At 38.8% G+C, this 13,862-nt stretch overlaps 1 protein-coding gene across 5 annotated transcripts in view; it reads right to left on the bottom strand.

The window, feature by feature from the left end:
* The window catches only part of LOC148878028 (Transducin/WD40 repeat-like superfamily protein), a 119,512-nt gene extending 107,338 nt beyond the window's left edge, over window positions 1-12,174 (bottom strand). The window contains exon 1 of one of the 5 annotated variants that reach the window (XM_088947968.1): window positions 11,777-12,174. In XM_088947968.1, the coding sequence (XP_088804094.1) occupies window positions 11,777-12,050 (274 nt within the window). In that variant the 5' untranslated portion in view covers window positions 12,051-12,174. The remainder of the gene's footprint in view (window positions 1-11,776) is intronic. The other 4 variants (XM_088947954.1, XM_088947961.1, XM_088947947.1 and 1 more) reach the window with 4 other exon arrangements.
* Window positions 12,175-13,862: the final 1,688 nt, after the last annotated feature.

Genomic DNA, 13,862 nt, shown 5'->3' with positions numbered 1-13,862 from the left:
ACAATATCATCCACATATACAACAAGCAGGGTTAAGGAAGAATCCACTTTCTTAATAAACAAAGTGTGATCTAACTGGGCCTACACATAGCCAAACTTTTCAAGAGCTTGTCTAAATCTATCAAGTCAAGCTCTGGGAGACTGTTTTACTCCATACAAGCTTTGTTCAGCCGGCAAACCTTCTTTCCTGTTTCTGCACTATAAAATCCAAGAGGCAATTGCATGTAAACTTCTTCTTGCAAGTCTCTGTTGAGGAAGGCATTTTTAACATCCATCTGAAACCAAGGAGGAGTAACTGGTTACAAGAAGTAACAAAACTCTGATAGTGGTCATCTTTGTTACTAGTGCAAAAGTCTCCAAGTAGCCTATACCATATGTCTGAGTAAATCCCTTTGCAATTAATCGAGCCATATACCTTCAAACTGATATCTGAACCCTAATCTTCAGGATTTGAACTTGCTTTTGATTCTTCCTAATCACTGGGTCTCTCCAAGACTCTACAATCCCTTTAGTAGCAGCCTCACACTGCCAGCAAACCCCAAGAATCATCTGATGACCTTTCTGCTAAAACTTCCAAACCTAGGAGGTTCTCATGTAGTCGGCCTTATTAGACTAGCATAAGAACTCCTAGGTTGGCTCTAATACCAAGTAGTAAAATAGGACTACAATCTGTCCTAGGTTTAATGACAAATTAACAAACAAAGATTGAAAAGGGAGAAGATAAGAGAAGAGAAGAAGGGAAAAAGAACTCGAAGAAGAGAATTCAGAAAAGAGAGAGAGTCAGTCAACAACCGCCCCTCTCTTACAATTTATAATAATATTTGAATGAAAGTTGTAGAGAACATTGATGTGGGCCCCACAGCTGTGGTCCCACCCTGTCCGTAGGGTAGAATGTATCTAGTCACAGCTGTGGTCAATTTATTATTCTGTTATTCTAGTTGTTATTTACTTTTCGGTTTTATATTGTTATGTGTTATGATGTAAACACCAAGGGCAGATGTGTCCTTTCATGTAACTAACATAACATATAAATATTAACTTAAAGTGGCGACGGCGGAATATTGAGATTCTGTTCTTCTCCTCAAAACCTGTGTTCTACTGTTCTCTCATCACTCTTTCCCCTCCTTCACTTTCTCTTCTCTTCGAACCTGAAGTTTCTTAGTGATCAAGACTAATAGCAGTCTTGATCAACTACATGGTATCAGAGCCAAATTAGGGTTTCTCATGTGAGCCTAATACCAGTCGACCATAAGAGAATCTCCTAGGACTGGGAGCTGAAAAAGAGGAGTTCGCAGACTGATTCTTGGAGATCGCCAGAAGTGCTAGCAGCTATTGGAAACTTGTTAGGGTTGTAGAGTATTGGTGGTCAGGAAGGATCAGAGAAGACGGGTTCGGGTAACCCTAGAAGGCAGCGAACAATTTTTCCTTGTAAATTATTTACTTTCTAAGAAGTTATATTAGAGAAGATAGGTTGGACCTATCTGGAGGGGAAGGCCGAACCACTCTAGGGTTTTCTCTATTCAATTCACTAGGGTTTTACAGCAAACCCTAGGCCGAACTGTCTCAACTATGTTTCTCTCTACTCTAGGGTTTGAAAGTGATCTTGCGGCAAGCCCTAGTGTTTGACTGAACCTTGTGGTTTATATATACAGTTTCTAGGGTTTCTTATTAACCCTACTACAAGTCTATATACACAGTACTGATTGGATTGTGCAACTAAATTGTTCACTTTAAGGACTGATTAAAACTCTAACTCTCCCAAGCATATCAGACCTATTTTAAGCTGTTTTTCTCAGAGTCCTAAGGGGTTAGAGCTATACGGACAGCTATTGTTGTGTTGGCTAGTTGGTTTCAGTTCAGATTTATCTCAGTTTGTGCACATACACTGTGAAGACAGATCAGGCCCATACTGTTTTTTGATTGTGATTGGTAGTCCAAGTGTTGTTTTGAGACTTGACAGAAATGGAGTTTAAAAATCAGGCAGAAGGTAGCCTCAGGAACATCAATTATGGTAGTGTTTCTGAGATTGGTGGTCAGATTACAACCATAAAGTTTGATGGATCAAACTATTTGGAATGGGCCCAATCAGCCATGATGGCTATTGGTGGAAGAGGTAAATTAGGGTACCTCTTGAGAGATATGTAAGAACCTCCCAAGGGAGACCCGACATATACCAAGTGGATTCAAGAAAACTACTTGGTTATGACATGGTTGTGTAATTCCAAGTAGCCTCATATTAGCCGGAATTATTTGTGGGCAAAGACAGCTAAGAAGATATGGGATGTTGGGAAAGAAACTTATTCCCAACCCCTTAATGTTGCCAGAGCATATGAATTGAAATGTGAAGTGAAAAATCTTGAACAAGGAGAGAGACTGGTTTCAGTATATTTCTCTACCTTGCAGTCCCTGTGGCGTGAGATTGATCACTTAGAGACTCTTGAGTGGGAGAGTCCCAGAGATGCACAAATGTATAGAGAGCAGGTTGAGACAAACCGGGTATTTGAGTTTCTGGCATGCCTAAATTTAGAGTATGATATTGTACGGCAACAGATTTTGACTAGAGACAGTGTGACTCTCTCTCAGGCATACTCATTTGTACACAGTGAAGAGACTAGAATGAAGGTTATGATGCAACCTCAGCCCCCCACACCAGCCTTTGTAGCGGTGACACCCAAATCAGGGGATGATTCAGAGAAGGACAGGAGGAAGGAAGACAAGAAGGATGTGGTGTGTGAACATTGTAAGAAGCCCAAATATACAAAAGAAACATGTTGGAAACTGCACCCTCACTTGGTTCCTGCGAAGTTGAGAAGCAAGAAGGGCACTGCTCATGTAGCAGTGAACATTGATTCAGCATCCTCATCTGGCACAAAAGGAACATCTTTAGAGACCTTAGCTGCAGTTCGGGCTGCCCTAATGCAGTTAGAAAAGGAAGTTGGAAATTCAGTTCAGCCACCGCAGTCTTCATCAGCCCCTGCCACATCTACCTTCGCACATTCAGGTACTCGAGCTTCAGCCTATCATGCCTCAGCTCCAGGTACTACTGAACCTTGTTGGTAATAGACTCAGGTGCATCTGATCATGACTAGCCTGCCTTCACTGTTTACTACTTACCATTTGTCTTCTGGTAGGGATAAAGTATCTATTGCTGATGGCTCTCTGGTTTCTATTTCCGGAAAGGGTGACATCAAGTTATCAAATACTATCTCCCTGTCATCTGTCTTGCATGTTCCTAAGCTTGATACTAACCTTCTTTCAATCAATAGTATTACCAAGCATATGAACTGCTCAGTAACCTTCTTTCCTGATCGATGTGTTTTTCAGGACCTGGAGACGAAGAAGGTGATTGGGACTGGCCGTGAGACGAATGGGATTTATCTACTCGGGGAGAAGTTCCGTCAGGGAGAGTCAGTTGAGAATATGTCTTTTGTTTCTCAGAGTGTGAGTCCGGTTATGCTTTGGCATAACCGATTAAGACATTTGTCTTTTCGGTCTTTATAGAGTTTGTTTCCTGCTTTATTTGAGTCTATTGAGTTGTCTCAGTTACAGTGTGAAAGTTGTGAGTTTGCTAAGCATTGTAGAAAGCCTTATTTATTGAGTAATAAAAGGAGTGATAATTCTTTTGATATTGTGCATACTGACGTTTGGGGGCCTTATCATATCCCTTCCATGGGTGGGTACAGATATTTCTTGTTATTTGTTGATGACCATACCCGTTTTTCTTGGGTTTATCTCATGCGTTCACGAAATGAGGTACCTTCCCTGACCCAAAATTTTCACCAAATGATCCTAACCCAGTTTGATGCCAAGATCAAAGTTCTCATATCTGATAACGCAAAGGAATACTTTACTAAATCATTGACATCTTATCTTCTTCATTATAGGGTTATCCACCAGAGCTCTTGCCCTCATACACCTCAGCAGAATGGAGTTTCCGAAAGGAAGAATAGGCACATTTTGGAAGTAGCTAGAAGTCTCACGTTTACTTCCAATGTTCCTATCCGTTTCTAGGATGATGCTATCCTCACGGCGGTATACCTTATTAATCGGGTTCCTTCCATGGTCCTTGATATGAGATCTCCTTTTTCCCTCCTACACCCACGTGAGGACTTGTTTTCTATTCCCCTTAAGACATTCGGTTGTACCTGTTTTGTTCAGCTTCTCGGACCCCATCACTCCAAGTTCGAACCCAAAGCCTCCAAATGCATCTTCCTTGGTTATGCACAAACTCAAAAGGGTTATTGCTGCTATGATCCTGTCTCAGGGAGGAAGTTTGTCTCCATGGATGTCACTTTCTTTGAGGGGACACCCTATCATCCTCGGGTTTCCCCTCAGAGGGAGAGCAGTGAAAGTGGGGGGTTTGAGTCCTTGTCTTCAGGGGGAGAGCAGTGAGAGTGGGGCAGTTCCTTTACCTATTCCATTGGGTGATGAGGGCTGCAATGGTTTGAGTCATTGTCTTTAGGGGGAGAGCAGTGAGAGTGGGGCAGTTCCTTAAACAGCTCCTTCATCAAGAATTTGAGGTGAAAGACCTTGGCGCACTCCGGTATTTTTTGGGTATTGAGGTTGCTAGATCCAAACAGGGGATCTTTATCTCGCAGAGGAAATATGTCCTAGACCTGTTGGCAGAAACTGGAAAGTTAGGTGTCAAGCCTGCAAATACACCAATTGAACAGAACCACAGGATTAGTGCCGAGAGTGGGGAACTTCTTGAAGACAAAGTTATGTTCCAGCAATTGGTTGGAAAGCTCCTATATCTCTGCCTCACTCGGCCAGATATTACTTATGTTGTTAGTGTTGTCAGTCAGTACATGCATTCTCCTAGAACCACACATCTTCTTGCAGCAGAAAGAATCTTAGCCTATTTGAAGAGATGCCCGGGTAGGGGTATACTGTTCAAGAACAACAACCACATGAAGGTGGAGGTCTATACAGATGCTAATTGGGCTGGGAGTGTTGATGACAGAAGGTCTACCTCAGGATATTGTGTCCTTGTGGGAGGAAACCTTGTCACTTGGAGAAGTAAGAAACAAAATGTTATCTCCCGGTCAAGTGTTGAAGCAGAATACAGGTCCATGGCCAACAGAGTGGCTGAAATCCTATGGCTAAGATCTCTACTTGAGGAGTTGGGTATTGAGTATGAGAAGCCCATGATGTTGTATTGTGATGATCAAGCAGCTATTAATATAGCATATAATCCAGTACAGCATGGCAGAACCAAACACATTGAAATTGACCGCCATTTTGTATGAGAGAGGGTCTCATCTCAAGAAGTATGCCTCCCTTACATCACATCCAGTATGCAACTAGCAGACATCCTCACTAATGTCATATCAAGAAAGAAGCTAGAAGTGGATCTATCCAAGTTGGGAATGATGAACATTTACTCCCAACTTGAGGGGGGGAGTGTAGAGAACATTGATGTGGGCCCCACAGCTGTGGTCCCACCCTGTCCGTAGGGTAGAATGTATCTAGTCACAGCTGTGGTCAATTTGTTATTCTGTTATTCTAGTTGTTATTTACTTTTCGGTTTTATATTGTTATGTGTTATGATGTAAACACCAAGGGCAGATGTGTCCTTTCATGTAACTAGCATAACATATAAATATTAACTTAAAGTGGCAGCGGCAGAATATTGAGATTCTGTTCTTCTCCTCAAAACCTGTGTTCTACTGTTCTCTCATCACTCTTTCTCCTCCTTCACTTTCTCTTCTCTTCGAACCTGAAGTTTCTTAGTGATCAAGACTGATATAGCAGTCTTGATCAACTACAAAAGTAAAAGGGCTGAATTATCCTTACTGCTTACATGGCAAAATAATAAAAGAAAACTAATAGCTATAAACTGAAATAAACAACCAACTAACAAACTGAAATAACTAACTGCTAACTACAGTCTAACTATAGTCATACGAACATAGTTGGGACCACATCAATGTTCTCTACAGATTAAACTAAAAAAAAAAATACCAGAATATTATATACTATTAATAAAATGAACTAGAAATCAATTTCATTTGAAAAAAAAAATAACTTATATGAACTTTTAGGGAAAACAAAACCTAAAATTAAAACCAACTTTTACACATAGACACCTATATAATTAGGGTAAACGCATACTTGATCTGATTATAAATGGACCAAGTTTGGATCACCTTAATTCAATAATTACAACCACTACAAATGTTCTTTATTGATAAAAATAACAGAAATTAATTAGTAATATGCAAAGAACCAAGTAAAACACATATGGTAAAATGAAGATAACATGAACTTCAAGGGGGAAAACCTATCCATGTAAACAGTAATGTGCATACACGAATATTCTAGGTATGCTGTAAAATAAATGGATTCCTTTTGTAAGAAAATAATCTATAAATAAACTAGAAGGCTTGTTCCTTTTGTATACCATGGAACTAGACAGCCTCAACCATTCCAGAATCCAGATATGTATTGAACTGTTAAGTACCTGTAACTACTAAATCCTTAATTTCAAGAACTTTACCAAAGAAGATAAGCAGATGCATCAAAAATGAAATCAAAATTGGAAGTGGTTGGGAATGAGTTAAACAGAGAAAAAAGGAAAGAAATCTTAAGTAAGAAATCAAGTTTCTATCAGTATCTATCAGTATCTATTTATCTAATGTAAGTTTTATAATTTATGAGCTTTTCAATTCTGGGACAAGTGTTGTTTGTAAGCTTATGTTCCAGTTTCTACTTGCATCCAGAATGGGTTTAATCAGATTAAAGAGGCTACATAGAGTTAAAAGAGTCACTAGTTTTACAGAATTCCCAGGTTCATCACTTTTTTCTGACTTTTAGGGGCCAAAACAAGTCTATTAGCCTTCCAAGTTCAATGGATCAAATGATTGAGAAGTAGAGAACCTCAATGAATTAAACCAACCCACCATCGATGATAGAACTGGGAAGGGAATATAAATGTTTAGACAACCAAGCAAGGTGGGTAATTCATCAGTAGGTATTTATATATACCTCTATTTTGGGCTCAGGTTATAAATCATTTTTCCTTAAATTGGATATGATTATTCAATATATCTCCTTGATGATCAACTTTTTCATGTGAACTGCAGTTCTTGATAAGAGCTTGAAGGTGGAGCACATAATCCCAAGAATAATGATATTAATAGAAGAATGTTTTAAGAAAGTGACAGGCTGAAAAGGTGCCCAACAGTTTGATACGATGCAAGCTCTCCTTGAACGCAAGGCAACAATGAATTACTCCTAAAGCCCTCCTTTTTCTTAGTCATCAATATGGAAGTATTTCAAGAACTTTAGAATTATTTGTTTTATAAAAGGCCATGGGAATCCATACATGAATTCCTTTTTTTTTTTTTTTTTTGAGTGGATAGTTTGATACAAATTTTTCACCCAGTCAAAACTTATGACCATGTAGATTTTTGTAAAAGGGGGATGCTCCTTTCTTTAATATTATGGCAATATAATAATTTTATGACCACTTATTCAAAAATATATAACTATGTAAGATATATGATAAAGTCCCCAAAGAGATAACAAAGTGGATCTTGGAAAAGGAAGGAGTTTCAAATAGGTGTATAGACCTAATTAAGGATAATGGATATGTATGAGGTCGCAATGAGCCAACAGCCAATGTTACACCTGTGGGAGTGACATCAGATTTTATAGTTATGATGGGTATTCACCAAGGTTCAGCACTTGGCCTTAATTTACTTGCACAAATCATAGATGAATTGACTAAACATATTCAGGGGGAGATCCCATGGTGCATGTTGTTTTGATGGCATTGTTTTAATTTATTGAACTAATGAAGGATTAAATGCAAAGTTAAGTTTATGGACAAATACCTTAGAAACAAGAGGTTTTAAGATAAGTAGGACTAAAACAGAATATATGATTGGTAATTTTAACAATAACAAAAGTGCAAATCAAGGTGCACTTATGATTGGAGACCAAGAGATAATTCAATGTGACCTTTTTCCAGTACCTTGGTTTGATAATTCATAAAAAGGGAGACATTGAGGAGGATGCCGCCCCTAGAATTAGAGTAGGACGGGAAAATGGAGTGGTGCATCCGGAATCTTATGTGATAGGCGAATACCACTTAGACTAAAAGGAAAATTCTATAAAATAGTTGTAAGGCCAGCCATGTTCTATGGAGTAGAGAATTGGGCACTTGGGCAGTTAAGAAACAACATGTCCAAAATATGACTGTGGTAGAAATGTGTATGCTGAGATGGATGAATGGAAAAACTAGAAAGGATACGGTAAGAAATGAAGTCATTCCTAGGAGTAGCACCAATAGGTGATAAAATAAGAGAAAGTAGACTAACATGGTTTGGCCACAGTCATGGAAGACCTTTCTCAACACATACAAGAAGAAAGTGATCTATTGCAAGTTGAAGGGGCTAGAGAGGGTAGAGGTAAACCAAAAAGGATATAGGCCAAAGTAGTAAGAAATAATTTAAGAACAAATAACCTAACAATGGGTATGGCATTAAATAGAACAGAATGGTGAAACAAGATTCATGCAGTTGACCCCATATTGTTGGGACAAGGCCATCGTTTTCAAGGTGCCAAGGCGAGCCTAGGCGACAAGGGGGTGCCTAGTCGCCTAGGCGATGGATTTTTTTTATGTAGAAAGCATAGATCCTAGGGTAGTTCCCTAGGTACCATAACCATATTTCCTTAATAATTATTCATAATTTTCGTAAGAAAAGTATAGAGTTCATGTTAAAGTATAGAAAATCAACAAATTAATGAGAAGAAAAAGAAGAAGAAAAAGAAAATTCAAAAAATATAGGAGCTGAACCCTTATTTTTGTTATAGGGAAAGAAGAAAAGAAAAAGTAGTAGTAGTAGAAAATGTGTTGATTAGACAAAATTTTAAGTTCTTCCTTACTTATTGATTCAGGTTTTGAAGCCTTTGAGGATTCAATACAGCATTTAGCAATGTTTGTATTGATTAAACCCTAACAAATAAGAAAATAATAAAAAGAAATTAGTATATAAACACACAAAATGAATATTTTAGTTTAATAGTGCCTATTTTATAATTATAATGTCAAAAAATAAAGAATAAAAAAGTATTTTATAATACATGGTACAAAACTGTTTGGCGATTAGGCGAGGCCACAGTTGTCAAGACGACGCTTAGGCGACTAGAAGGTTTTCAAACTTCACCTCGCCCAGACGCCATGCAAAGTTTGTATGAGGCGCACGCCTAGGCGACTAGGCAGGCGCTTAACTCCAAGGCGCACGCCTAGACTAGACGCAAGACACATTAATACATGATATGCATCCCTTAATGCATTGATCCTTTAATATTTTTATATTGTTTTTTACTTTTCTTTTGCTGCAAATAGTTTTTATTGATTAGTTTTTATTATTAAAATAGAACTTATCACACATTATCACTCTTTTTATTAAAAGAGTTCTGTCTTTTTAGGATTTTATTTTCATGGCATAACTGAATAGAAGAGGGAGAGCTGTCCCATCAGGTATGTTTCACACACAGTTCAACTCCAACTGTTGCTGCAATGCTGCATAACCAACTAGAAGTCTAAACAACTTTGAATATGCCAGGTAGTGCCAGGTAGTCAAATGAATCATCTTCTTCTTCTCAGTTTTCAGTCTGCCTATCCTTCCTCCTACCCCCTTCGTTTTCAGCCTTTTATTTCTTCCTTTTTGTTGGTTCTTCCTGTTTTTTTTGCCTTTTCCATACGTTTTTTGCATGATTTTTTTTTTGGAATCAAACAGGGGCTCCGCCCCCTTCATTTCTTCTTCATTTTCCTGCAAACTTTTCACCCTTTTACCTGCACTTTTGTCCTGCTCAATGGTAGTCTGGAACAGGGGTTCCGCCCCCTTTTCTTCTTCATTTCTCTGAGTTTCTTCATCATTTTTTCCTCTTCACTGGTGATCTGAAACAGGGGCTCTGCCCCCTTCTTTTCATTTTCTTCTTTTATTTAGTGTTTCCCTAGTTTTTCTTGGTCTAAAACAGTAGTGGAGCCCCTTGTTTATTTTCTTTTTTTGGTCTAAAACAGGGCTCTGCCTCCCTGTTTTCTCCTTAAGTTCTTTTTCTTTTCTTGGTCAAACACAAGGGCTACGCTCTCTTCAGTTCTTCTTTTAAGTCCAATTTTCTATTTCTAATGTTCTGTGTTGCATGCTTTAAGCACGACTACAAGAATCATAAGTAGAAAATTTAGTTTAGAGATTTGTAGGTTAATGTATAAAACCAAGTAACTAGCTCATGAAGGGTAGAAACACGTAGGCTTACTATTTTCTGATTTCACGCACCTAGGCACCCCTTGGTCACCTAGCCTCGCCTTGGCGCCTTGAAAACTACAGGCGAGGCGAGCCTCAAAGGGCGCCTTGTTGCCTAGGAGCCTGCCTAGGCGTTGCCTTGACAACTATGGACAAGGCTTTTCTTAAGAAAAATAAAAAAGAAAACCTCAACCCAAATCTTCCTCAAAGCCTCAATCTAACACTCCCAAAAGACAAAGAGCAAAAACAAAACTCACAAGCCTGAGAAAAACATTGAACAAACTCCCCCTCCACTCAACAAGAGATTCCCAAACCACCCAATCTTCCAACCTCACCCCTGAAAGCAAGACCCTACACACAAAGGAGCAGATTAGATTCCCCCAAGTCAATTACACAATCTTTAAATCTGAAAGCTCAACTCTAATGACTGGGGGATAAGGCTTGGATGATGACTATGTAATTAGGTGCATGACTATGTAATTATATTGAGATATTACTTATTATAGTTGATACAATTAAGTAATTATTCTAGGCCTCTTGCTATAAAAAAAAGTGTTATTAATAATTCAAGTTTGACCGAGAAGAAGAATTAAGAGGGAAGGAATAGAGAGAAGGTAAAAAATATGCAAAAAATGGAAATAAATTTATTTTTAAAAATTTCAATACTTGTTTTACCATTTATATCTGCAACAATTTAGTAACTTTATATGTTGATTTTGTGAAATTTAACATACTTCCATTGCCAATTTCCCATAAGCCATAAGACTTTCCTCAATGGGCCAAAATGCACAGTTGTTGCCTAGCTGCTTTTTCAGGCAACAATATTTGTCACCTAGACAACTAGAGTACACAAGGTGGCTAGTGGTTAGGAGTTTCAGATTTTGCTTGAGTTATAAAATAGGGAAAAAACAAATACCACCATAAGAACAAAAGTGTCCCCATATTTTTATTTTATTTTACCAGGATTTAGAACATGCATACAAGCAATCCATCCCTAGTCACCATGATCCAAGTACAAATATGTTGTTTGGCCAATGACCATTCTCAAATTCTACATATTCAAACACTACCCTATAGAGAAGATAAGTGGTCCAAATAGGATTGAATATGTGATTTGTTTCTAGGTTGTTTGCTGCTCCATTATAGGCTCTTCCCTCTATTGAGGGGTGTCTTTGTATTTTTCTTATGGAATTTGCGAAGTTCTTCCCATAGAGGTAGGCTTTCAACTGTTTATAACAGAACATAAGAAAGTTATCAACCAAAACCGTATTTGTTCATCTAAACTATCAAGCATAGCATGGTTTCAAAATATATAAATATATATATATATATATATATAAAAACAAAGCATAATTCATAATTTAGAAAAGGAAAAACCTAGTACTTTTCATATCATTTACAATTGAGAAATAAACAAAAAAAATATCAAAATGCATCCTAGTTTTAACCTCTTCAGCGGTAAAAAATTCGAAATTTAGATTTTTGCAAGTTATTTCAGAGAAGGATAAAAGAAAAGCAAAAAACCAGGCGATGTGATGACCATGGATGATGGATCCGGTTCAGAAACCCTAGAAGCCACAGCCGAGATAGCCCGCTCTCTCTTGGAGATGTACCTCCCTGGAATTGAAGCTTCCTGTCGCTGATTAGAATAGTTATTGGGACGATATTCCGGCAATGATTGAAGCTGTAAGGTTGGATTTTCGCGCCTTATTCGTTTTAAAGGAGGCCTTACGAGTTTCTTCTCATCATCGTCTTCCTCGTCTGAAGCAGCTGAGTAGGCGTTGAAGAGAAGATCCATGGCCTCGAAGCTGAAGATTTCTGAAGGGGAAGACGAGCGGGATACCTTTTACTTGAGCGACTCCGCTCCGGACGCTGTTTGGCCATGGATCCGAAGTCCGCTGTTCGTGGATGTGGATCGGATTAAGTAGTAAACCAGCCTAACCGACCATATCGGGCAGCAGGTCAGTCTTAATCAAGTTTCGGGTGAAAGGAGACCTGCATCAAACCCGAACACTTTTTTGGTAAATTACAAACCCTCCTATACTTTGTTTTGCCACAAAGACCCCCTGATAAAGACTTTCCGTTAAAATCGATGCACAGGATTTGTTTCTTTGCACACAAGCCCAAAGAGCTACGCCCTTTATATGCCTCAACTGGCTCAGCTGTTCCAATCTCTCTACCCAGTCCAGCTAGACCTTGGCCACTGCTGTAGCCCTTGCTACCTCATCTGGTGGTTGAACAGGGGAGTACAGTCAGCTTGGTTATTATCATATTTTCACAGCAAATAAAGGTATAAAAGCGAAGCAATGGTCTTGTTCGGTGAGATTTTTTTTTTCTTTCTTCAGCTTCCCTTCCACTCGATCATTCAATGAAATTTCAGGACACCTTGCAACATCAATTGTTGTGCAAACCCTAGATTTTGTTAACAGGATTTTGTTCACATATCTAAGCATTTTTAAGAGAGGGTTCAGCTTTACTGGCTTTTAAATTCGGACTACTGAATCTCCTATATGCTTTGATCTAAATACACTAATTCATTGAGGATAAGCTCTTAAATTGTAATGCAGCAGTGGTTTTGTTGGGGAAGATGGGGTTACTGTAATTTTGGAAGAGAAGATCTGAGGCGCGTCTGAAGACACTGTCTTTAGAACGTTATTTGCCCCCACTAAGTTTTATTGAGTTTTTTGTTGGGTTACAGGCAAATTCGTTCCCATGATACAACAGAGCCTTGGGCGAGAATCTGCAATCAGCAAAGTTGAAGAGTCTCCAAAGAAACCTTATGTGAGACTGTAGCAGGCTGGACTGAGAGAGAGAGAGAGAGATAGTGAATTTCGAAATTGTGTGTTTTTGAGTCTGATTCATGCTCCTTAAATAATTTGTGAAGAGGTATGAGGAAAAGGTAGGTGCTGGTTTAGAGAAAGCACATTGTGACTGTTTAAAAAGTTGTTAACAATTGGTGATTGTTAACTTTGAATTGTGCCTCTTGATCACACTCGATCGAATCGTGACCGTTGATCTCACCAATTGTGATCTATGGTCATCAACGCACCAAAACCAGAGCCGCCCATCGCAAGCCACGCGGGTGCGAGCAAAGTGCGCCTCTAAAGCGCCTCATTGCACCACACACGGGTCCGCATGCGTTGCGTGGTATCGAATCCCCATACTGTCCTCTACTAATTCTAAGGAGTGTAAATCAGCTCCTATTAAAAATAATGAAGACAAACCTTGTAAGTATCCAATGTGGGACAAGTTCAAAACAGGGTTTTTTTTTTTTTTTGTAAGAGAAAAACTGATTTTTCAACCAAGTGTGCAGGTGCAATTTCTCATGTAATTGACCAATCAAACCCATTGGATTTAATCTCTTATGAGATTAAAATCCAACAGGTTTAATAGAGGAAGAGTAGGTTAGCTTTGAAACCCTTTGGTTTGCTACTGGATTAGTGATTCTGTGTTGTTAAGCTTGATATGTATTTCTTCGTTTTCTCCTTGCTTCCCGTGTAGAGATCTCTGTTTGGCAGAGCCTTCCCTACAAAGGTGCTCGCAGTGGCATCGACGCCGGTTGTTGGAACTTCGAACATGGTATTGGTAATGGTGGTTGTTAGTGCTACCC

Source organism: Nelumbo lutea, chromosome 1 (genome assembly GCF_056320005.1).
Source record: "Nelumbo lutea isolate HS-2025 chromosome 1, American lotus-T2T, whole genome shotgun sequence".
NCBI lineage: Eukaryota > Viridiplantae > Streptophyta > Magnoliopsida > Proteales > Nelumbonaceae > Nelumbo > Nelumbo lutea.
This window is presented reverse-complemented; position numbering and strand designations above follow the sequence as displayed.